Here is a 26,083-nt window from a genome sequence, read left to right as displayed (position 1 = left end):
GCAGTTCTGAAGGCAAAAGGGGGTCCAACCCGTTACTAGCATGGGGTACCTAATAAAGTGGCCAGTGAGTGTATATACCCAATGCTAACTGGCCCATAGGTAAGGTATCAATAAGGCCATCCACATAGACAGTTCATATAAGGATTCACTGTGCTATATGTATGTTTACCATCACACATGATTTAAAAAATCATGCCAACAATTATTAGGCTATTTTAATAGCTTAGTATTCTTTGCAAAAAAAGTGTGTATAAATGCTTTAGGCCGCCCTACACTACTGTAGGCCGAGTTTAATATGCAACTCGTTCTACTATATATGGTAGGGGGTCCCTGCTCAGTCTCTCTTTCAGTTAAGTGGTCCGTGGCTTAAAAAACGTTGAAGACCCCTGCTCTATTTGACCTGCAAAAGGTGAAAACTCCATCAAAAGAATTAACCCCTGTTTGTAAATAATTCCATTAATGAATAAATCATTCCCACCAAAAAAAGGTTCCTTTGTCATAGCTTGGACAGTCAAAATGCAGACATCTTGTCAAATGACAGTGTGTATGACAGTGTAAGTATGATAGTTACCCGCTATGTAATATTGTCCAGTTGCTAACACACCAGCCATCTGCAAATAGATAAAGACAGCTTGTAAAGAAAAATATTCAATATTATCAGGAAATACTGTACAAAGTGTTCAAAAAACAAGAACATACTGTATGCTGCTAACGGATCAACCTCATGGGACATCCAATCTCCTCTCTGTCCGGCCACGTTTTATCAACATCACACCCGATATCCTCCCTTCCAATTCAATGAGGGAAACATGACGCTGTTACCTCCTACAACAATCTGCTGTGACATCCTCACCTGTCACCTGTTTATATTTGGTTGCTCTAAATTGTGAGGTAATTGAACTCTTCCCGATCTAGAATACGTCTATCCACAACTTTTACAACATCACCACATAAATATTATGTATTTAAAATATGTGTGACAGGTTAGTGTGATTGTTGGTTGTTCTGTTTGGATGTAGGGATTTAGACAATGAACATGTGTTGCATTTGAGAGTAATGTAATTCAATAGGCTCGTTGGTGTTTTTTGCCTCCAACGTCGCCTTCCAGGCAGCTAACCCTTGACCTAACATAACCATTGCCGCGCTGCCTGGGAGGACATGTTGGGGGCAAAAAACACCAAACACCATTCAATAGCAAATGAATGCAAACTCTTTTGATCTGCATGGCTTTCTCGGTGCATTTTGTTCCAAAGCAATGATAAATGACTATAGTCATGTGCAACCGCTGACCAAATGTTAATTTAAATAATCATGTAGTTTGACAAAGTTGAAAAGTCATTCTTAGATTGTGCAAAAGCGATTGAGAAAAACTGTATGATTTACCTCCTATAGACCTTTTTGTATTATAACCTTTTGTTGCCCAGATATGGAGTTTGACCACGCAGTGAATGACGCTCTCATGAGGTTTTTTGACCAGTGCACCAGGTTTGTGCAGGAAGTTGAAAACAACCCCTCAGCTCTGTCAGAGGTGGACAAGTTCAAGCAAGGACCAGAGATGAGGAGGGTCACGGAGAAGATTGCAGACCGCCTTAGAGTCCCCTACAATACCATCACAGATGGTGAGTGGTGGAGGAAGTATTCAGATCCTTTATTTAACTGGAAAAAAAATACATTATAACACTGCTCCTTTACAGGTAAAAGCCAAATGCATTTGGAGTGTTACATCCAGTTGAAGTATTTTCCCCCAAATGTATGCTTTGTTTTCTGTATGTCAACTGATTTTTAGTAATTTGATAAAACTGTAATGACAAGTCTCTATTACAGAAACACAACATTTTTATATAAGGAAGATAATCAAAATAACCAGTTGTTTATTTTAATTGGTATTATGACTTTGTATCGTACATTGTTTCAGTTTTCCTTCCTGAAGATTTATCTGCTTGAAGCCCTTTTTTTAACATCTACTTTCACTTCCTCGACGTGAATGGAGCAATTGTTAGAAAATGTAAATATACTTGTTGGCCTTTACAACAGTGGGAACTGAACACTGCTTCAAGCGCTTGAAACTGCTTACAGATGATAGGATACAAACCAAAAAACAGGTGTGATAGACTCTTTTCATATCGGTGTTAGAACTAGATTTAGACTCATTGCCTCTTGTAAAGGGCCACCATGTTACATAATAAAGCAAGACCCACTTTAATGTTGCAATTTCCTAAACACATAAGTAATTAAATTAAAACACTTAAAGAAAACTGACACACAGTGAAGCTTGGACTTTTGGTGGCCCCAGAATAATTGCCCGCTTTTCCTGGTTGGTAATCCAGCTTTGGTGCTTGTTAAGAAACAATCATATCACAATTGTTTTGGGGTTTGTATGTTTGATGACGTGAGAGTAGATGAATAATATAAGGGCACCATAGTCTACGTCCACAACGTTCTACTTCCAGGATTGTTCAGGTGCAGCCAAGAAATTACGCAGGATGTCTTTGATTTCAGCCCGATATCTGTTACCTTCCGCTTTCTTTGTGTTGGCATTTTCAACTTTCGATTTATGAGGAACTGCAGGGTAAATTTGAGTCAGCTTGCCAGACTATTTGTGTAATCTGGGATTTCTGTTGCACGACTAAAACAACCTTGGAACGTACACATGTTCCAACCAAACAAGTTCTTTCCAGAGGCTATTTTCCAGCGGTACCACTGCACCCTTCAGCACTTAGCCCCGCCCAAGACAACTTTGATACATTTAAAGAAATGCCAGTGAACCAGAGCACCTTTTTCTCCCATCCCGGTTATGTGAGCTCGTCCGACCCTCCCCCGCAGCGCTTTGGATGAAGGTGTGGCAATGCGAGACTAGGGGCACCATATTAAAGGAGGATTGCTTAGAGGTGGGTTCCTGCAGATAAATCTTCAGGGAGGAAAACAGTGTACAATCAATGATACACATTAAAACAGATGAAAGAGGCTTTGTTCAATTATCACAAAATGGAATTTAACATATTTTACAGATCTATATCATTATGTATTATTTTTGGGATTATTATTACTATTTCGTTAATGTGTAAGTAGCATTTACTGTAACAGTAAATCAAAGTAATTACATCTGTCAAATTAATTTAGTGGAGTGGAAAGTAAGGTAAAACTTGAATACGTAAGTACTTTAAAAGTATCTTAAACCTACACTCAAGTACAATGTTGAGTAAATATAGAACTAGTTATACCACCACTGGTACAACTAAGTTATATACAGTGATGGTCAGATTTGTGACAATCGTTTCTAATACTTTGCTATTTAGTGTGTTTTTGTGAATATTTAACTTATTTTTCTTTTACATTCAAATTTCTTAAACGATGATCTGTTGGTAAACTATACTTGTTATAGGTTAAATAGTAAGAAATGCAAAGTTCTGAGTATTTGAGTTTATGCACAGTTTTTGATTTAAGAGTATTTTTCCTTAAAACTGCCTCATTCAAAGTCATTTACATTTAATAATGAATAATTAATGTCTTATTAAAAACTTTACTTTACATACATGTTTAACTGTATGCTTGTCTATCAACACACTTGCAATTCATTAGAAATAATGAATTGAAAGTGTCCCATTTGAACAGTGTCTCCAGGCATTTTCCCAATAATTAGAACCAAATGACACAATGCTTTATAGGAACCTCCCAATCATTTCACAGATATGCTGTATATCACTTGATTTCCAGGAAATTTTAAGAAACTTTCGGCCCACTTAAACAATGGGTTTAAAAAACTGCTGTAATCCATCTAATGCCATTGTAAACACAATAATCACAAAGATTATTTGGTGAGATAAAGTGCTGAACATCTTATTGGTCATTTTCCACAGTTTGTATATTTGAACAGTAGGTGGAGCTGTTTTTGAACTGGAAAGTATTGAAGCTCCACTATATTGATCTCTAGCCAGTATTGATCTTATTTGTTAATTTAAAGAAGTGCCAGAGACCTTAAAGTGGTGCAGTAATTAAGGAACACGCACCATGGTGTTTAGGATAATTTAAGTCATATCTCAGTGCTTTTTTCTTTTGCTTTCAAATGTTGTACATCCCAGTGCTTATGTTTGTTTTAATAACTGCCTGGCTTTTCAGATTTCACTGTCTATCAACATTAAATTAAAACCTTTGTTTTGCAGACATGGCCGAAGCTGCATTTTATTTGTGCGCTTATGAGTTTGCCATCAAGACTGTGAACTCCCCTTGGTGTCAGCTTTTTGATGAGGTCGATGCACAGGTACGGTCGTCAGCTATTCAGTGATTGTAGCTTTAATGTGCTGGCTAAAAGCATGCAGGTGAGAATCCATCATCTACGTTTGATGAGATGTTTATGGGTCAGTAACCTGAAATGCTTGTTTAAGTTAAGTTACTCTTATGTATTTGTCAGTATGGATTAGACTGTGAAGTTTATTTAAGTATGGGCCTTTTTTACCACAATGTGTAGTTTTTCTTGAAAAGTTTGCTTAAATGTATTCCTAGCAAGTCCACAAGAAACAGAAAACCTAGATGGGAACACTATAAATAACTAGATTTAAGAAGAAAAAACTAGGATGAAGCAAACTAACAAACCAAATTGTTTTTGAAGTACACCCCCATAAGTCTAAGACCCTCAAATCATGCAAAGAGCTATCAAATATCTTGAATATGTTTAATCTGTTTGCTTGAACATGAATTTAAACGCCTACTCCAAATGACCTTCTGCTTAAAACTCTATATGATATCTGTTGCAGTACTTCTTCCTCTTTAATCTGCATCATCTCTGTTGAATAAACAGTAAGTTCAGTAAATAAAAAGGGAAGAAACGTTTAGAAGTTCAAGTTAGAGAAAGACTAGTTGCTAAAATCAAGTTTCTAAAAACAAAAAAGCAGCAGGTAATACTTTCTTCACTTTGTCAAAGCATTCATTGAGGAACCTTTTTGGCATTATTCATGTCACAAAGAGTGTTTTGTGTCTTGTGTTACAAGCTGACCTAACACTCAGGAGGGCGGAAATGTTACCTCACATAACAAAAGACATCTTTTTTTAGTCCTCACATGAAGCCCACCTGACATCCAGACTCTCAGTGATTTGTCTGATTTGACAGGTTTTGGAATATGCAAATGACCTGAAACAATTTTGGAAAAGAGCCTTTGGTTATGATATTAACAGCAAGTCCAGCTGCATTCTCTTCCATGACGTGTTTACTCGACTGAACAAAGCAGCCAGCGAGAACAAGTGAGTAAAACTTAAATGTCCTTCAATACATTAAAATGGAGAGTGCTGCTTTTGTTATTGTTTACAAATCCATTGAAAAAAACACATGTTGGAAAGATCTCTCAGTTCTTTCCAACATCTTTGCCCTGCCTTAAGCTCTTATCCCCAAGACCATTCATTGCTACTAAAGGTTTAAATGGGAAAAAACTGAATTTGGTGGGGACTATTTTTAGCTGTGGATGAATACACATTTGGTGCCCCAGTGAGTATTTACAGCAACAGGACGGCGTTTATGAGACAGAATCCTACAGTGCCCATGTTCATTGTATTAAAAGAAGACGTCAACTGTTTGGCTCATTGATGTATTTTAATTACATTTTTGATAACAATGGAGGTCTATGGAATAAGCTACATCAGGCATTGCCTACAGAGGAAAATGCTTGTCAATGAATGGTTGGCTTTAGTCTTTTCATGGGATTTGTAGACAATAACAAAATAATATAATATTTTGGCCGGGTTAGCTCAGTTGGTAGAGTGGGCGTACAAATAAAGAGGTTTACTCTTTGACACAGCACAATTCTACTCCGACCTTCAGCCCTTTGCAGCATGTCATTCTCTCTATCTCTCTCTCCCCTTTCATGTTGTCATCTGTCCTGTAAAACTAAGCATATATATATATATATACAGTATATAAAATGTAGTAATCATTTGCCTTATACATTAAATCATTGCATGGTAAGACACAAAGTAAAAATGTAATACTGCTGACTTGATGGATTAAAATTGAACCTTTTGGGTAAAATTTTACATAGAGGTGATATTGGTGTTGCAGGAAGGTCTGGATGGGATTTTGACAAACTACCTTTAAATGAAGTACAAAAGTGCTAGCATTAAAATATACTTAAAGCTGCAGTGGGTGGAAAGCAAGCAGCATTTGAAGTAGTGTCAACCAAGGGGAACGCGCTCTCTCTCTCTGAAATGACCTATGATTGGACAGAGCCAAGGGGAGAAGCAGAAGTGTTACAATACGCTGGTAGATTATTATGGCATTTATGCCGAACGCAAAAAAAAAAGCCTGCCACAACTTTAAAGTTAAAAAAATAAAAGTACTCGTTATTGAGAAAAGCCTATTTCAGTATCATAAATATATTATATTATTGAATTATAATTATTGATGCATTAATGTGTACGCATCACTAGTGTTGCAGCAAGCAGCTAGTGTTGCTTGGCAAAGACCTGTTAATAGCTCAAAAACATCTGGTGCTCTATACAGCAGAAAACAAAAAATAAGAATTTGAAACTCCAATGTACAATTAGTTTTGCTTTATGGCTCTGAGACCTAATGAATGAGAAAGACCACAATCAATAAAGTGCAAACCTTGCCTGTGTTCTGACAATTTATGCTGCCTTTTCAAAATGCTAGATTGTTTGATGGTTTTGGATCTTGGCCATTACATGTCGTTACGCTTGCTTGGGTATCGGCTGGCACAAGAAATTATACAGATATCTGGAAGTCAGAAGTGGGCTGGTGGCTGGGCTGGTGGCTGGGCAAGCAGAATGCTATTTTTGTTGGAAGTCCCTTTATTAACTTCCCTCGTCTTTTTTGACACATTTTTCAGAGGTAACAAATTGAATCCTTCATCCAGGCCTGGGTGTATGTGTGTGTGAAGATGACTGAAACTGATGTTGTACATCCTGTATATTAGGTCAGGCCAGCAGGTGACTGAAGCCGTGACAGTCCAGGTCGGCCATGCAGAGACCCTCCTGCCACTCCTCACCCTCCTGGGTTTCTTCAAGGACAGTAATGCCTTGACTTCCACCAACTACGACAAACAGACCCAACGCTCCTTCCGCACCAGCCACATGTTACCCTATATAGCTAACTTAGTCCTGGTGCTGTACGACTGTGGGGGAGGTGACCTGAGGCTGCAGCCACTGCTCAACGAGAAGCCTGTGACTTTCCCCGGTTTGACTGACCAACAGGCCTCCATGCCGCTCTATCAAGACGTCAAAGATCACTACAGGGAGCTGCTCCAAGGCTGTGACTTTGAGACTGAGTGTCAGCTGTTCAAGAGTCCTGCTTAAGTTTAGGCAGACAGAAAATAGGGCATGACAGTGTGTTTATTTTGTTTTAATTACAGAATGGAGTTAACACTATGGTCCTAATAGGAGCATCTTGGTGTAATTCCTCTCTGATGTAAACCATGAACAAATCACTGTTTGGCCCGGCCTTTAATCAGATTGAAGCAACTAGGACGCTTTTGCACTCCCCTTGTCTTATGGCTGAGAAGAGGCATATGGTGTTTCTAAAACTGATCCCAGCCTTGCAATTTAATTTCAAGTTCATCTGTACCATTACAGTATTACTACTGCTACTGCTACATCTCTTCTTTTGCAATGCATCTTTCCAGGAATAAAGGATTTATTTTTACATTGTACACATTTCATATTGCTCCAACCAAAATCAGTTCCCCTTGGTTTAAAAGAGCACAATATTGTGTGATCAGTGTGTATGACAAGAAAATTGGCGGTGTTTACAACGTGGTGGTGTAAATACACAAGCCTTACAATTCATTTTAATGATTTAATACTGCTGACTAGATTGAGTAAAACAGAACCCTGTGTAATATTTACATAAAGAGCTGAAGTTGTTGTGAAAATTTCCTTGACGTTTACAAAATATCAGGTGTAGAATAAGTACTACTCATTCAAGTACTACACTCAGGTGGCCAATCCATAACAGTACATTATATTTTACAAGTTGATTATAAAATTTAAATAATCTGACTCTGCAAAGTAGCTATAACTGATTAAACCTGTCAAATTAAAGGTAGTGGTGTGAAAAGTACATTTAACTCCAAACTGTAGTCGATGTATAAAGTAAAATATGTTTGAAATACTCAGGTAATGTACAAGACTTAGTATCAAAAAAGCACAGTACTTTGCAAAATACAAAATATCAACACAAAAATCAACAGCAGTAAAATACTTATCAACAGCGGTACAACATAACTTTTCTATTTTTAACACGTCCACATTTAGATTTCTGAAGCGTTCTATATAATCAAAATATAATACAATGCTAATAAAACAATGATATTCTCGTATTAATTTAGAAGGCATACTGGCATGGATTGAAGACATGCTCATCGTATACAGATTATTTCAGATTTAAAAGCTTTTTGTTAACCTTAAGAGTCAAGCCAGTTTAACATTATGGTTAGTGTTAATCAATTATAGAACACATCTACTACATGTTGTGTGAACAAATTTGTAACTTAGTATAATGTATTCATTTCCTAAGTGACTTTGGCACTTGTCAGACTGCCATTGTAAAAAAGAACCTGTTCTTGAAGGAGCAAAATGTAATTTGAAGTGCAAGCGGAGCAAGTGTTTAAAATAGTTACTGCAGTACAAACTCAAAATACTGGAGAGAGTTGTGTCCCCCGCCTCCCCTTCCCCTGACTCGAAGTTTACTCAGGTTGCCAAACGGAAACTGCATCATCCATATTCTTGTTTTGCCAGACCCTCCTCCAAAACTTGCTGAACAATGTTGCCAGACTCTTGTCTCACAACAGTTGTTACTTCACAGCACAGCGTAAGAGTAGCGAACGTTAGATGCTGGCTCTAGTGACAGTCATAGAAACTTCTCACGCGGAGCTTTGTACCACACTGACAGACCCACTTTTTCGGCTTAGAATTACGGTACCGACCGCTAACAATAACACTACTTTGCTTTCCTCTCCACCCGATGGACAATCGCACTTCCTAGGCTAAGGATTATGGTAGGGATGCCCAATTCAGAAAATGTCACGATTCGATTCAATATGGATTTTTAGGCTCAAGATTTCATTTAAAATCCATCTTTATTTCAAAAAAAATTTTCATGTAACATGCCGTTTTTTTGGGGGGGTCGGGTAGAATCTATCTCCGTTGATCCCATTTGTTTGTTTAGCTACTGCTTACATGGCTGTACTAACGTTGCAGCTGTAGCGTACTGGGTTTACGTTTTTATAGTTATATCCCCACTAACACAGAATGTTTACGGAACGTTAGGGAACGTTAGTTTGTGGTTCTCTAAAGGTTAGTTCGAACCAAACCAAAAACTAACGTTTAGGGAACGTTCCCTCCGGGTTATAACGTTCCCTAAACGTTAAGAGAGGATTATCTAAAAACAGTGACTGATACCGTTTTTAGATAATGCATGCTTCTATTTACAATAAAAATAATATAGGAGTTGCAATTCAGCTACCTTTGTCTGATGTACATTCAGTAGTATTGTTATGAGTGCTTATTCTGCATAAGTGCAAAAATGTAGCATCTCACCCTCATGCTACTCTCTGTCTTGCCAATGGCAGCGTCCAAAGCTTGAATGTCCAGTGTTTTTACCCCTCTCATTGATAGTGATGTTCTTAAGACTGCATTTGGGTTGTCTCAAATCCTCTTGCACCTGTAATATACAGTTCTGTGATGTACATACTGTGCATAACTGGCCTAAAAAACTGTCAACAACCAACAACAGAATTTCTTTACCAGTTTATGAAAACATTTAGTTATTGTCTGCACTGTGGTCCTAAATTAGATATTTTGTTAATTTGAGATTACCGCAAAAACTAAAAACAGATGGATTACTAAGGTATTGTTCAATAAATTGACTAATGTTACCGTTAACATGGGTTAGTTAGCGTTAAGGTTATTAATGTTAAGGTAGCTATAACATAACTTACCTGAAATAAAACTGCTCCCAATTTATCTTCGTGTTTAAGTGTGTCAGACATTTTTTTAATAGTTTAATATATAGTAATAATAATAACAATAAATAACAATAATAATAAAATTAATGTGACTCAAACATGTGACATATCTTAAAGAAGACCTATAGCTAAAAATAACGGCTAGCTGATCACAAACATAGACAGTTAAAGAAAGATAACAACACACAGGCCCAAACACAAACAGGCATTAGTTTTCAAAAGGAGAAAATGCTGGCATTAGCACTGCTGTCAGAAAAGATATAGCCTATTTCAACTTAGCATGTTTTTTCTTAATGACGCGATGGGGTCATTTTTTGATTTATGACAGTCTTACACATTGGACGTAGCCTACCTTTAATGAGTTGCCTGTAAAACTAAAGGTTAAAAAAAGCTTAGCTTGACATTGAAGTTTGAATAGTTCTATCCTGAGAGTAACCTAAACTTTCTGCCATTTTGCTCCAATAGAATAGGCTACAGTATCCAAGAGTGGAGGCTAATGTTTTCTTAATCTTTACATTTCTGCTTCTTCTCCTAAAATAAACATAGACATTTGTGTATGTACCCTGAACTGCGCCCAGTAGTTGTAAGTAGCTACTTGTTTGGGTGTCTCTGGCACGGTTCTGGCAATGCTGGTACCAAATTATGCAGATTTCTGGAAGGAGGGGGCTGGAGGCAGGGCCAGCGGAATGCTACGTGTCTTGGAAGTCCCTTTTAAACTCCCCTCGTCTTCCTCGATTACCAAATTTTCGGAGTCCACAACTCGACTCCCTCATCCAGGCTGTGTGTGAAGCGGTCCCAGGCAACCCCGGTGTTCAGCAGTCCGTCGGCGGTGATTCACTCGTGCAATATGTCCGGAGTAAAAAAGCTTCGTACGGTAAGTAAATGTGGACATAACGGGGAGAAAAAAAGAAACGACTGGACATTCAAGCTGTCATCTGATTAGCCCTGAAATGTTTTTTTCAAAAGTTCAGCCAAGTGTTCGCAAGACAGCCAGCTTCCGAGATGTAGCTAAAACTCCTCCCGAGCAGTTAGGCTATGTGTCAAATTAGTACTTTAATACGCAGTAATAACACTCTGACCACCCTCTGTTCTCTTTGACGATCCTCCGATGCACAGAAAAAACTGTGAAAAGTAGCGTCAGTTGATCACGTTTTCCTTCCAAGTCTTACCGGCAACCCTGCATTTTTGCTTTAAAATTTTATTGACTGCAACGCCTTGTTCGCTTCTGAACCTCTGTAATTTAGGTGTGATGGTTAGAGACTTTCCTTGACTCTGAATAGGCCGGTTGTTTAAGGAACGTATCCATGTCAATTCGGCCCATTCATAACAGTGAGGGGGAGAAAGCTTTCTTTAACTGTCTATGGGAGAAAGAGGCCAATGTGAAACGGCAGTCTGATGCCCAGGAATGCTGCTAACTTGGGGGACATGTGGAGTCATGGGAATGATTACAAATATGTGATAGGTGAGAATAACGAGAAACGTGTATAATCTGTAATCCCAAAATGACATGCACAAACCTGTTTTGTGTATTTATCCATTTTGACAGCATGTGTCCAATAAGTGGTATTTTGTAGATAAACCCCTCAGTGTGCACCGTTACTACACCATATAAACTCAGATATCAGCCACTATTTTGACACCTGAAATGTCTGAGTCACTTTTGTTTCAAAGCCAATATTTGCTGCGTCTTAAAGCTTCTTAAATGCAAGTATTTGCTTACTTTCTCTTTCTACAATTGTGAATTGGATATCTTTGGGTTTATAGACCGTTTATTGGTCAGAATGAGCAATTTCGATATGTGAAGGTGGACATTTTTCACAATTGTCTTAATTGACAAAATAATTAATTGAGAAAATGACAGACCAATTGACAATAAAATAACAATCATTAGCTTTACCTGTGATCTTTGTTAAGTTACCAAAAGTGTAATTATTACTCTGATAAAACGCCCTCTATTTTCCCATTATTGTACGTATGCCTTCAGTTGTGAAATTTCAGACAACTTATAGTTTTATCTTTTGTAATTTCCTGAGAAAGAAGACGCAAACTGATGTGCTGGTGGAAGAATAGTGCTATTAGTCTACGGGTGTGGGTGTGTGTACATATATACACAAACTTGAGGCTATTTGTCCTTTTGGGAAGATGGACAGTTGATCATGTATGTTTATACAGCTTATAAACTCTGAGTAGGAGCTGAACATGTTTTACAGTCATGGCTGTATTAGAACATGTAAAAGGCCTTTGTCATGCAGATTGGCAGATGTAGACAGAACTGTTTGAAGAAAGTTTATACTGTAAGCCTTGGGGATAGTGATTAAGAAGAGGAAGAGAAGGAGGGGGAGGGGTGTGAGTATGCAAAATGTGCAGCAATGGGATGGATGTAAGGAAGAGGGGAAAGTGGGTCCAGAGGGCGAGCGTGTGGGCATGAGCACTGCCACATCATCGCTGGGCTGCAGGCAACACACTGGACATATTGTCCAGTCAGTTGTCTCCGTCCCTCCATGCCTCCCTCCTCTACCATTCCCCTCTAGAAGTCAACACAGCCCCATTTATCCACAGCCTGGTCCTCAAAGTCACAGCAAGTAAAACTAGTCATGCTATGCTGAACTGAGTGCTAATCACCATGTAAGTGCCACGTCATGTTAGTTTGCATGATATGACAAATCTTGTTAAGTCAAACGGAGTATCGCCTACATCTTTACATTTTAGACATTAGCAGCCTCTTTGTTTCTTGTGTTAAAACAGCTATTTTGTATATATATGTTTCTGTATTTGTTGTATATTTCATATTAATGTTTGACATGTTTATTAATGTATGCACCAACCACCAAGGCAAATTCCTTGTACTGTGTTACTTACTTGGCAATAAATCCTTTTATAATTCTGATACAGATTTTATTACTTAGATAAGGGAAGATGGCTTACTACAACCAGTCTAGTCCTCTTTGCATACTATTTTTTTTCCACATCAAGCGATTGTAAGTAACTCTCCCAGAAACACTTTAGTTTGCCTCTGTCTGAGCATGTGTTCTTCTATTTCAGGATCTCAACAGGTCAACCAATGTGGTGTTCCAGGCCCACCATGTCAGCCGTAGCAAGAGAGGGCAGGTAGTGGGCACCAGGGGAGGCTTCAGAGGCTGTACCATCTGGCTCACCGGTGAGTCCTTACAGTCTTATATGATATCTGTCTAAGGGTCATGAGGTGGTTTCGTTCTCCGCTACATAAGAGTGAATCTGATATCAACTGTTTTGAAAACAGTGCTGTCATGCATGTATGTCTTGTCCTATCACATTTTCGGTCCAGGTTTATCAGGTGCCGGGAAGACTACCATCAGTTTTGCCCTAGAGGAGTTCCTCGTGTCCCATGCTATTCCTTGCTACTCGCTAGACGGAGACAACATTCGGCACGGCCTGAACAAGAATCTGGGCTTCTCTGCGGTAGACCGCGAGGAGAACATCCGTCGTATTGCGGAGGTTGCCAAATTGTTTGCAGACGCTGGGCTGGTGTGCGTCACCAGTTTCATCTCTCCTTTCGGCAAGGTCAGAAAACATTCACAGTTAAAGGTACATGCTGATGCATATAGCTGAAAACATCTAATACAGTGTTTGATAAAAATATTGTTATATCCAAAATCAAATATACCAGCAGTGTGGAATACACATCAAACCTTTAAACTGTATTCAAATGAAATAAATGCTCTATTTTCTTCTGCAGGATCGTGATGAGGCGAGGAAGATCCATGCAAGTGCTGGGCTACCATTTTTCGAGGTGTTCATCCACGCTTCTCTTGAGGTGTGCGAGAGCAGAGATGTAAAAGGACTTTATAAGAAGGCCCGCGCTGGAGAGATCAAAGGTCTGTGGGACATTGCTTATCTCTGCAAACGTTCTCCCATGTCTTTAATGCTGCCTCTCTCTGGGTGATGCAAATAATACCAAGCCCTCAACACTTACCTCATTCAAGTTAAAATGAATTATCAATGCTAATGGGGTTTTCAATGGCATTTCATTGTATGGTTTCACATTTGTTGCCAGGTTTCACTGGGATTGACTCAGAATATGAGTGTCCAGAGGCGCCGGACCTTGTGTTGAAAACTGGAGAGCTCTCAGTCAACGAGTGCCTCCAGCAGGTGTTGGAGCTGCTCAAAGAGCAGGTGGGTGTAACATGACCGACTGTACTATACATATCGGATCTCACACAAGCCTTTATCAGGCCATACATTTCTGTATGGTGTATGATAGACATGTTTTCTGTGTACAAGACAAAGTTGTGTGTTATTTCTTAAACCACACCAATTTTAACTGGTGTGATTAGAAGGCTACCATGTGACTGGTATGAATGTCAAATGTTCTCCCAGTACACGGAATACGTTATCCTTTTTTAAACAAGGAGCTTATGTCATAAAGCAGGTTGAATTTAGTCAGGGATGGGCTGGCTTTCTCAAATCAAACAAAGATTTAAATACCAAACTTGAAGAGGATTTATTGTTGTTTGTCTGTCCTGGATTTTTCAGTCCAGCTATTATGATGATCACATGAAAGATGAGGGCGTTGTAACATCTAACCAGAGGCAGTGAACATCACGGTGACCATTAGACGGTGTTTGGTTGCTCAGAGCAGTTGACGCTATTGATCACAAAGGGAATAGTAGGTCACTGAAGGAAGAAAAAACAATTTTTCTGCTGATAGAAATACAGCCTATGCACACAATTTATCATATAACATACATAGAATTTCAAAATAATAAGTACTTAGGTCTAAAAAAAAGTGATGTAGAATATAGTGGGGCAGTTATGCATGACGATAATGACAACGAAGTAACACATTTGACACAGATGTAGATTTACATGTTGAAAAGATATAGTTATCGGGGCAATGCAAATTTGGCATGGGCAGCCTTTATAGGATGCCTGAATGTTTCAGAAAAACGATTTTAAGAATTTTATTTATGACATCTTCATGTTTTTGGGGGTGTTTTTTGAGAAAAAGGAGCATGGTCACTTTAGGGTAAAATATCACCTCCTTGCTGTCGTGCTGAAATGACACACCAAAACATTTAAAGAACAGCAAGGTCTTAAGCTTTCCAGTGGTGCGTTTTCCTTTTCATTAGCAATCCATTTGACGGAGATATTGCTGGATAAAGTCAAGGGTCACTGGTAAACTTTAATCACAGTTCGAGCAATACTTAAGTTTGGTAAAACTTTGAGTGTTTTGCTATCTAGGCATTATATCTATTCCCAACTAAAGATGAAATGATCTTTTGTTTACAATTATTAGTAAAAAAAAATGTTCTTACCAAAAAGGGAAATTAAGTTATATGCAAGCCACCCTGCCAGGATTTGCCCTTGCTGCCTTCATGCAGCCTTGAAGAGGGTGATAGTAGGATGTTACTCCACGTTTCACATGTTGCATTTTATGGCCATCAGACAATATTGATTTGTACTGTAGATTCAGATGTTGTTAGGCTAGCTGTTTCAGTGGTGCAAAGTCTTAAAGGTGCTCTAGGCTATCTCACACGTGTTTTAGGCTAGAACAATTGTTGTCAAGTATAGCAAACATCTCCTCACTACCGACAAGCTGACTGTCACCAGAACACACTGTAAAATCCCAGTCTCTTTAGATAGCCCAGGGTCTACAAACGGTAACAAAAACAAAACCTTCCCAACTGCTCCACAAAGCATACATAGTGTTCCAGCTTTCCAGCCAGTAACTGACAACAAGGATTTGGGAATAGGGGGTTGGGGGGATTAGTGTGCAGAAGCACAGGGGAAAGCTAGTCTTGTTCTGTTTGAAAATACTTCTAACATCAAGAAGAAGTAACGTCTCCCAACATCGCTTAGTGCACCTTTATAGAAGGAACTGGACCTTTGCTTGCATTCGGAAAATGCAAACATTTCAGAAACCCTTCCAACACATAATACTCCAAAGGTCCTTTGATCTGTAAAGGCATGTGCTCTCCAAATGTCTCATGCTAGCACTGCGTGTGACAAAGTGTCCAGGTTTGTTGGTGATGAAAAAAAAATACAAGGTTCTGCCACTGCAGAGGCCTTATTGACTTTAAGTCTTGCATTTCCAGACCTACTTCCACAACGCTGCTGAGGAAGGTCTGAGTAGTCCACACGGCATTCCTGGATAGGAGAAAAAGGTGATTTGGTTTATTGGCATTTATTTAACCAATCACAATGATCTTGGGCAGATCAAAGCACAGGACAAGGTCTGGTGCCTCTGAAAAGTAGGGAAGGAATCCTTTTAGTGGAACATATGCACGTCAACAAAATTGCAACAATATTGCTATTAACTGTGCGATGAGAATTTGATACAAAAAAAGATGCATATAATTTGATTGTCCATTCGGGCTCAGTGGATGTTTCCCAAATCAACCAGTGCTTAGAATCCTAACACAAAGAAAGCATACGGTGCGAGACAACTGGCGGTAGTACAGGCACTGATGTCCACATTTCCCAAAATAAACCTTTTGCAAGAATAAACATTGTAGGGCAAATTTTAGCAACCAGCTCTATTGTGGAGCAATATCAGGAGGGCAACATACCAGGCAGGCTATGTGTGTCAAAAAACACTACTTCCATTATCTGCTTTACCTTCGCCATTAGCTGGGGTTAGGGTTAAGACAGATGAGGGTCTGTATAAACCTCACTGGACCACCCTAGCGGAGGCATCAAAAGCTTGCTATGAGCTTGAAGCATGCAATTGCATCGAGGCTTGTTTCAACTCTGCAAGTGCAAAGTAGTGTCGCTTGCACAGCTCTGTGTCTGTGTGAAGGGAACTGTGAAAAAGTGTAAACTGAGTGTGGCATTTTTTTATTTCTTTATTGGATTAGTATAAAACTTTGCCCCCAGCAACCCGCGCGTAACCTGGCCAACCTATTCTATATAATAGATGGCAGTTTCCCAATAAGAAAAAGGAATACCAGCCAAAAGAAAACCTTCTGCATAGAATCTTTACTTAATGAAATTTTGCTAAGAAGAAGATACTCTTCAGTTAATGACATTGATAGAAATAAACTTTACTTTAAAAAAACAAGAAATAAATGCCATTCACTTTTTTCTGCTTGGAGTATAGACCTAGGTCATTTCAAAATGTAACATAAGGGAGCATCTTACATGTAAAAACAAAAGTGAAACAAATTGCTTTTGGGTTCAACGCCACAACCTGTGCAGGTGACCCTGAATACCATAAGGACAAAGAGGGAAAAAAACATGTATAATCAGATGTCTTCTGACATCTGATCTTATCAGTGTAAACACACCATTGGCAACCATCAAGACAATCAGTTTCTTGAAACATTCAGGCCTATTTGGTGGACACTTCAAAAATGTCTTCCATTGCCCTCAGGGGTCAAATTTGAAGCAACTTGATATTTATATATTTTCATTACGAGTGTCTTTCACAGATAAGAATAAATAAAAAGATGGTATTCTCTTGTACTCTGAGAGTACTGTGTCATTTTGACTCAAGGATCATTTATAAACATGCAAAAGAATAAGTGTTAACACATCACTGTCATCACATGTTTGTTAACAAAAGTCAAACTGGAAAGACAAATGTAACCCTGACAACAAAATACTGTTTTTGGGAACAAAACCAATAAAGACCTTCATAGAAACAAAAAGTACCATTTCTTCTGCTGCCAAGGCTCAAGCTGTGCTGGACGAAAAGTTACTGAGAAAGTTAATGAGTAGCCTACATGCTCGCTGCCCTGTCACTGAGGCAGAGGTGACTTACTTTTAAATAAAACAATGTTCTGTCAACAGGACCAGTTTGTAAAAATAAGTTAAAGTGAACTCTCGTAGACAGAAATGTAGTGTGATATTCAGATCCCTCTCAGGAATCATGTCCTGCTCTGTCATGGATACACCAATAATATATATTAAAATATATTTGCAACTGGCTATTGAGAGATTCAAGCTATAAAAAGTGTCACAGCATGTTATTATGAAGTGCATACAGAATCTGCCTATTTCACTGGACAAACCAAGCTGTGTTTGGTTCACTACCTGAACAGTTCTGACAAGCAGCCAGCTGCTGGTTCATTTCTTGCTTTTACTACTGACTAATTTACTTTAAAAAAAAGGTGAATGCAGAAAGATACATGGTAAGATCGAAAACCAACAGGACTGTGGAGGACAACAAACTAATTTATATTAGATATAACGCATCAAGTTTTAGAAATATAATTATATATAACAAAATATAATTGGACAATTTATTATTTTCTTCATTCTGATTCTAATCTCAACATTGTAAAAAGTATTCCTTTGTAGCATAAAGATTTAAGAATGTATAATGCACATTTGGGTTGTTTAGACCAAAAATAAACTCATGTTCACTAAGAAAGTTTAAAGGACAAATGTAGAAAATATAGCCAAAATATTTACAACTTGAAGGGAACTCAGAGAAAGCAGACCTCCGCCAAGGCCAATAGTCCAGCCTTCTATCACATGCAAATCTGTAACCACAGCCATCTGGATATATATTTCCCAAACTATTAGAACCAGAAGTCAGGATGCTTTTAAACGTATTGCATAATGCAAAAATTAAGGGTGACGATGTGTAACAAAAATACTACACTGAACATATAATGTGATAATCAACAACACCTCACCACATGAACGTCACTGCTGAATGTCTGTCATCCCAGGTCACAGCTGCAAACAACAGAGACGGCCAAAATACACACAGCCAACTACAAAGTTTTAGCCAAACCTAGTGGAAAACTTAAACCGCGCCACTGCTTACTAATGTCTGTGAAAAAGAAATGTCGTTATCCGCCCTGAATGGGTTCTTCCTTGGCCAAAAACTACTGGTCAAAGTGAAAGTAACTTGATAGAAGGGTGGTGTTATGCTCCACCCTCTATCTCTTCTATCAAGTTACATTCAATTTGGCCAGTAGTCTTTTCCATAATCTTGCTGACAGACAAACAATCAAGACAACAAACACCAAGTCCAAACTTCCTTGGCGGAGGTAACTATAACTGTAAAAAATGATTTGTTTAATTGTTGATGTATTGTATGTGGTGGAATATGCTGCTCTTTGTGTCATTTAAATGTACCCTGGGGATGAGTAAAGGGATTTGAGTTGAATTGAATTGAGTACTAAATGCATTAAGCAATTGGAAAAAGATGTTCTCTGATTCCAGCGTCTCAAATGTAAAGATTTGTTGCGTTTCTTTGTCATATATAGTTAATGAAATATTCTTGGGTTTCTGTTGGTTCACTGCTTGTTGGACAAAACAAGCAATCTGAAGATCTCACTTTGGGTTCAGGGAGAATTATGAGGGCCATTTTGCACTTTTTAACCATTTTATACTATAGAAAATAATTGGTTTATTATTAGGAAGGCCCACATGACCACCCTTATCCAACTATATACTTTTCTCCTTGTTTATAGAACATTGTACCGGGCGAGATTATGGAGGAGGTGAATGAACTCTTTGTTATGGAGAACAAGGTGAATCTTGTTGTGGCTGACGCAAACACACTTCCCACCATCAGCATCACCAAGGTAACCCACCGCTCAAGTATACAGGCTACTTTTTTTGTCACACAGCAAATGGACAAGGGGGTCAATACTGGACTTGGCAGAGAGCTGCTTATGATTAACTCATAAACATCCCCCACTGTTTGGACCCGTAATGCTCTGTTACTTTCTTTATTTGTGTGTTTAAAATAAAAAAGGAATATAGAAATATAAAAAATAAAACCTCCAGCTTCAGTCAATTATTCATCCTTGGTTGTATATGCAACATGTTTTCTCAGACCATCTTGGAATGGTTTAGTGAGGAAGTTAATATATTGATCATAAATAATCCAACAGCAGTGTTGTCTCATTCAAACGCAGCCCAGTAAGGCTCTCATGCAGTGATAAGTGAAACTCTATTATTCAGCACTGTTACGTCCACAATTCATTGATTTTTACATTCATAGTGTAATTACATACTTTTTGGTGAAAGTATTGATATTTACAATACACTACACACAATACACTACCATCAATGTAGTTAAATCCACAAGTTAAATGTCTCCCACGCTGTTTATAATGAGTAATTATTCTTTGTGCACAGTTGGATCTACAGTGGGTGCAGGTCTTATCGGAAGGCTGGGCTAGCCCTCTGAAGGGCTTCATGAGAGAGAGAGAGTTCCTCCAGGTCCTACACTTTGGCAACCTGCTTGATGGTAAGAGACGGTTACTTAATCATTTACTCTTCTTATAACCTGCCAGGACACGTACAGCAGTGTAGCCTTAACCCAGCCGCTCGTTCCCTTTCAAACTGATAACCTATGTAATAACATTTCTGAAATTTTATTTATTTTGGTTTACCGGTATACATCACTGTATCCTCCTTTGTCTCAGGCGGGACCATCAACTTGTCTGTGCCCATTGTCCTGCCTGTTAGCACCGAGACCAAGCAGGAACTAGACGGCTGTGCTGCTATAGCTCTGGAGTACCAGGGTTCACGTGTGGCTATTCTCAGGAACCCAGAGTTCTACCAACACCGCAAGGAGGAACGCTGTGCCAGACAGTGGGGCACCACTTGTGCACAGCACCCTTACATTAAGGTGATAAGGCATTCATCAAATGTCTTCAACACACACAGTTATAATTTCAATGTCCGCAACATGCTTGCACTGCAGACAGTAAGATACTGGTACCTACTGTACATGTTTATTAACTTCCGCTGTGTCAGTATGGAGCTTTGTGATTTTGTGGCAAACAAAACATAAATCCTCAGCCTCAGAATAAACTTAGTTCAATGAAAATAATTTTACATGAATATTAATCCTTCAGGTAAATATTCAAGTCCACAAAAAATAATTCTCTGTTCATCACCTTGTGCAGATGGTTATGGAGGGAGGCGATTGGCTGGTAGGTGGTGACCTGGAGGTCCTTGAGCGAATCAAATGGAACGATGGACTGGACCAGTACCGCCTTACTCCACAGGAGCTGAAGCAGAAGTTCAAAGACATGGAAGCAGGTTAGAAAGACAAAATTACTTAATCACAGGACAACTGACTGGTAGAACTCGGTGTGTCAATAGACAATAAAAGCTATCTAATCTAATCTATATTGGGACCCATTTTATAATCTATTTCTATAAATTAACTTCTTGGGGAGGATCAAATCCAGCAAAGGTGCACCTTTATGCAGATGATCGCATTAATTATACTGTGGCACCATCTTTAAAAGTGGCAATGGCTTCCTTAACAACTGCTTTCAATTTACTGCAGATCTTACTGTTACGTTTAAATCTGGTGCAAGTTTCCATACACATCTTTATGAAATGGTTCTGTGGACTTTACTGTGTTTAAGGAGAAGACCCCACATGTTAATTTTTATCGCAAAAGCTTTACCAGGAAAATATTAGCAGTACATATCCAGTTTACTGACTTTTTACTCCAGTAGTAGCAACCCTAGATCATCAGAGAAACTGCACCTCATGGTCTTGACCATCCAAACAGAACTAAGTAAATCTGCATTTTCGTTTCTCACCTCACAAGCTTGGAATGAGCTGCAAAGACTTAACTTGGAATCTTTACCCCTTCTTGACATCTTTTTTTTTTTTTTTTACATATCAAAAGAGGGTGAAGAGTGGCCAGTTAGCTCAGTTGGTGGAGCAGGCACACATATATAGAGGTGTATTCCTCATGCAGAGGGCCAAGGGTTTGAGTCCGACCTGTGACGGGTTCCTGCTTGTCTTTCCCTTCTCTCTCCCCTTTCATATCTGAACTGTCCTGTCTATTAAAGGTGAAAATGCCCAAGAAAATAACCAGAATGTTTGCAGAACAATTGTTTTTAACAGGTGCAAGTATTTGCCCTGATTGTTGAGCCTCTGATTTCCATGTTTTGTGTCTGTTGGAATGTGTTAGTATGATCTTGGTTTCTGTGATGTTATCTGTCCCTGTCTGTACTTCAGTTTATATAAAACATGTTTTGTTTTGCTGTTGATCTTGACCTGACTCCATGGCAAAAGAGCCATTGTAGCTCACTGGGACCTTTCTGGTTAAATAAAGGATAAATAAAAAAATAAAAACAATAACAATTAGGGAACACACACAAAGGCATGCCATGTGTTTTAAGTAGCTACTTAACACAATTCCATCAATAAAATTACAATTGCACCCAGTGAAAAAATGAAAAACATTTAAACATGAAAGCAATGTATTTAGCAGTTCAACATTTGTCTTTCAGACACACTTGACAAGGGACCAGATGAAAAAGTAAAATGGTAAATGAATAGCTGCATGGTGATGTTTGTGATCTGTGGAGACATATTGTATCTTTTTTAAAAACACTATGAAATATGATCACCTGTTTTTACTCTCACCCGCTCACTTGTGTGACTGCTGAGTTCAACATTGTGCCATTTATTTATCTGTACCACAATACAGTGTGCATTTTCTTAGTTTTGTTTCTGTAATTTTTGCTGCTCTGTGGTCCCATCCTGAGTTTTTTTCTATTGGCAAAAGCATGTTTTTCATGTGAACATAACAAAATAGGCTGAAAATAGTCTGTTTTCTTAATGCTATCAAACCCCATGAAATGACCAAAACCAGCGATCTGTCTGTCTCTAATTATTTTGTCTATGGCTTTCACGCCCAAGTTTCTTAATTCCACGAACCATGTTTTTAAACGGGTCAGAAATATATACATTTTCTTTTTTTAAGCATTTTCTTAAATATCTTGGGACTGTAGTTTTTAACTAAAATTCCTCAAACAAAAGGATGTAGTGCATTTGTTGGGGGAAATATTGTGCTGCAGATTTTGAGTGAGTCTTTAGGCAATATTCTTTGTCTAAAAATAAAAAAACACTGCTCATGTCTACTCACATGAATGAATTTGTAATATTTTCTGGACAACAATGGAGCTCTATGACATAGAAGAGTGTGGTATGATAGATTTCGCTGCACAGAAAATATTTGCTAGTAAAATCAATTCATTGTTGATTTTGGTCTTTCATGGAATCCAACTTATCCTTTCACACAAATAATAAGCAATTTTAATCGCCAATTTGTGAAACAAAGTCCTGAGTTATGTAAAAGGTAGTATGAGCATGTCTGCTGTGACAGCTATTAAAATGGACAATATTCTTTACATATTTTGGACTGTACAGGGCAGCTGTTGAGCTTCTGTTGTTGCTTCTTCTGATCGGTTTAGTCCAAAATATGTAACTAATATTGTACTGCTCTACTGCTACTATTATACTGTGACACTGCTGCTGTTACTACAAATACTATGATGTAAACTTTTTTTTTGTGGTCATCCATGTTGTCTTCCTTAGATGCTGTATTCGCATTCCAGCTGCGTAACCCGGTCCACAATGGTCACGCCCTGCTGATGCAGGACACAAAGCGCCGTCTACTGAAGCGAGGCTACAAGAATCCGGTCCTCCTACTCCACCCACTGGGCGGCTGGACCAAAGATGACGATGTGCCTCTGGACTGGCGGATGAAGCAGCATGCTGCTGTCCTGGAGGAGGGCATCCTGGACCCAGCCAGCACCATTGTTGCCATCTTCCCCTCACCTATGATGTACGCCGGACCCACAGAGGTGAGAAGTAGTGGTGGCTCATTGTTTAGTCAGAGATTACGATCAGTCTGGCTTTGTACTCTTCAACCATTTACCCAAGATAACTATGTGTGATTGAATATTAACCTATGTTATCAGGTTCAATGGCACTGTAGAGCCAGAATGGTCGCCGGAGCAAACTTCTACATTGTTGGCAGGGACCCTGCTGGCATTCCTCACCCGGAGACTAAGCAGGACCTGTATGAACCCACCCACGGAGGCAAGGTCCTCACCATGGCCCCGGGGCTCACCTCTGTGGAGATCATCCCTTTCAGGGTCGCTGCCTACAACAAGACAAAGAAGGCTATGGACTTTTTTGACCCACAGCGGTAAGTTAAGAATAAAGAAGGAATATTTATTTAATCTAAAACCTGGACTCTACATTGGTGTCCTGTTGTGAACCCAGTTGCAAGAAAACTGGAGCAAATGCAAAGGACAAAGTGCAGTAAATCGCTAGTGCACAAAACATTTTTCAGACTTGAATTGAAATTCTAATACAGCATTACTTTACATCCTCCTGCACACATTTGTAGGCCCAAATCCTTTAAGCCAAAACACGAAAGATGTATAGGCCCAAATTCTTCACGTCAAAACATGAATTTCATGGTAATGGTAACCACCTGTGACCCCACATGATACCTTGTTGGCACTACAAGCAGATTTAATATAAATCTCAAGACAACTCCCTCCTTTTGGTATTTCTGTGCAGATATATGTTATATCATGACTATGGCCTAAACATATGAATTGTTGATAACCTGTCCTGCCCACTCTCTCCATACTTCCTCTTTTCTCACTTTCTCAGACATGCTGAGTTTGAGTTCATCTCTGGAACCAAGATGAGAAGCTTGGCTCGAAGTGGAGACAACCCTCCAGACGGTTTCATGGCCCCCAAGGCCTGGAAGGTGTTGGTCGAGTACTACACCTCTCTGCAGAAAGATTCATAAGGCGTGTCAAATATAACACCCACCTCTCCAGGAGTAATTTAAATAGATTATTGTTTTATCTTATACAAAAATACTCATTTACAGTAGATTGCTTTGAATTATGAGTCATTCTGGTATAGGTGGGTGTTTTGTCCAAGTCTTCACCAAATCGTAAAGAGTTGTCTTAAGCAATTAAAGCATTACATTTTGACATTCCTATAAAACTGTGATTTATAAATATATTGTGTGTTTATATGCATATTAACTTAAACTATGTATTTAAAGGTAACTTGAGATTCTTTTATTTTTATTTTATTCAGGAGCACATCCCAAGACATTAAATCATTTTTAATATTTGCATGTACTATCTGAGGGATGCAAAAAAAAGCATTTTATGGCAATAATATCACTGTCTGTCGAGTTATTTGTAAGACTTGATTGAAAGTTCCTTGCAGTTGTAAAACTACCTTCAGTGCCTCTTTGGTTTACATGTATGAATGTTAATTAGTTCATCGTGTCAACATTTCATATTATTGTAAAATACAACATAGATTTTTTTTATAACGTGAAACTGCCTTTCTGTCATATGTCAACATTATAAAACAGAAATTGTTTAAATCTCTTGCTGGCGTATGCCTGAATTGTCTCTGAGATTTGTGTGATTTTATAAAGTGGGCATGTGCATAATAAAGACCTCCAGTTTTAGGAAGACAAATGCAGTAATTAAGTTTTTTATTATGATGAGTACTGGTATATTGTGTACTGTAAACATGTTTTTTTTCCAGTGAAACCTCTGGACTTTTATTAACTTTTGTGTGTACAAGGTGCATACTTATCAATTGAAGGTTAAAGTTGACCAGGCAGTGTGGCATTCTGTGACTCAATATATATACGGTCTATGCTGCAAAGCCTATACAGTGCTGCCATCTGCTGGCAAGAAGTTGTAGAGGAAAACACTTGAATACTAAACAAGAAACTACTGTAAATGTATGTAAAAGGACACAGTCATTGTGGGTGTCTCTGACCGGAGGTAGGCTTGTAATAGCACTCATCATGACAACGTCTCTTACTGACACCAGACCTAAGTCTACTGGTAGTTATGTCCATATTGATAGCCTCCGGAAAAAAAAAACTCTGTCTTTCTGTTAAATGAAGGGTGAACTTTGGTAAGTAGCTGTCAACAGTGGATATGTTCTTTAATATGGTTTAATAACCTATATTTGTTTACAATGTATAAACTGGGGTTGGTTCTGGATTTCCTTCGCCAGACAACTCTTTTATAAGAGAGGAGATCTGAGATGCTTTCAAATTATACTTGGGATGGATGATGGGACTTGATAAACTGATTCATTTTGCCAGTCATTAAGCTGTAGGGTTTACAATGCTACGAGATAAGTGTTCTTCTATGAGGAGAAACAGTCTCCACTATAGCAGATTCCACATTAGCCTCACATGGGTTTAGATCATTTAATCTGCGATGTTCCAGGTAACCCCATTTGAATCTGCTGAACTGCACCTTCAGTGCTTTATGAAAATCTCCAACTACTATAGGCCTACATGTCTCGCCACTGGGAAATGAACAGGACGCTCTACTAATAAACTAATG

The 26,083-nt window shown here is 38.6% G+C and overlaps 3 protein-coding genes and 1 long non-coding RNA gene across 5 annotated transcripts in view; 3 read left to right on the top strand and 1 right to left on the bottom strand.

Annotated features, from left to right (window-relative positions):
* The window catches only part of LOC117960050 (multiple inositol polyphosphate phosphatase 1-like), an 8,697-nt gene extending 1,111 nt beyond the window's left edge, over nt 1-7,586 (top strand). The window contains exons 2-5 of the mRNA XM_034897571.1: nt 1,425-1,619; nt 4,161-4,258; nt 5,105-5,235; nt 6,921-7,586. Coding sequence (XP_034753462.1) covers nt 1,425-1,619; nt 4,161-4,258; nt 5,105-5,235; nt 6,921-7,299 — 803 coding nt within the window. The 3' untranslated portion in view covers nt 7,300-7,586. The remainder of the gene's footprint in view (nt 1-1,424; nt 1,620-4,160; nt 4,259-5,104; nt 5,236-6,920) is intronic.
* LOC117960051 (multiple inositol polyphosphate phosphatase 1-like) overlaps nt 1-7,652 on the top strand; it is a 14,130-nt gene extending 6,478 nt beyond the window's left edge. The window contains exon 6 of one of the 2 annotated variants that reach the window (XM_034897573.1): nt 7,327-7,652. The gene's annotated coding sequence lies outside the window, so the exon portion shown is untranslated. Of the gene's footprint in view, nt 1-7,317 lie in introns of both variants that reach the window. The other variant, XM_034897574.1, reaches the window with a different exon arrangement.
* LOC117960054 lies at nt 722-7,097 on the bottom strand. Its single transcript, XR_004660061.1, has 3 exons — nt 7,085-7,097; nt 4,852-4,857; nt 722-900 (listed from the first exon to the last, which is right to left on the bottom strand). It is a non-coding gene; the product is annotated as an uncharacterized LOC117960054 (long non-coding RNA).
* Nucleotides 7,653-10,597: 2,945 nt separating the features above from the next.
* Nucleotides 10,598-25,188, top strand: LOC117960049 (bifunctional 3'-phosphoadenosine 5'-phosphosulfate synthase 2-like). The gene is made up of 12 exons (XM_034897570.1): nt 10,598-10,842; nt 13,011-13,125; nt 13,273-13,508; nt 13,684-13,822; nt 14,002-14,120; nt 19,376-19,489; nt 20,049-20,160; nt 20,339-20,544; nt 20,825-20,960; nt 23,265-23,533; nt 23,651-23,880; nt 24,357-25,188. The coding sequence occupies exons 1-12, from the start codon at nt 10,816-10,818 to the stop codon at nt 24,496-24,498; spliced, it is 1,845 nt and encodes a 614-aa protein (XP_034753461.1). The 5' UTR covers nt 10,598-10,815; the 3' UTR covers nt 24,499-25,188.
* The last annotated feature ends 895 nt before the right edge of the window (nt 25,189-26,083 follow it).

The sequence above is a fragment of the Etheostoma cragini genome, chromosome 17, assembly GCF_013103735.1.
Source record: "Etheostoma cragini isolate CJK2018 chromosome 17, CSU_Ecrag_1.0, whole genome shotgun sequence".
Classification (NCBI taxonomy): Eukaryota; Metazoa; Chordata; class Actinopteri; order Perciformes; family Percidae; genus Etheostoma; species Etheostoma cragini.
The sequence above is the reverse complement of the archived record's forward strand: the minus strand, read 5'-3'. Positions and strand labels throughout refer to the sequence as shown.

What these genes read in the sequence shown, in the direction of transcription:
- LOC117960049 (XM_034897570.1), top strand. Translation starts at nt 10,816, where the DNA reads ATGTCCGGAGTAAAAAAGCTTCGTACG. An exon ending in GAGTAAAAAAGCTTCGTACG is followed by an intron (nt 10,843 to 13,010) that starts GTAAGTAAATGT and finishes CTTCTATTTCAG; the next exon opens with GATCTCAACAGGTCAACCAA. An exon ending in GACTTTTTTGACCCACAGCG is followed by an intron (nt 23,881 to 24,356) that starts GTAAGTTAAGAA and finishes TCACTTTCTCAG; the next exon opens with ACATGCTGAGTTTGAGTTCA.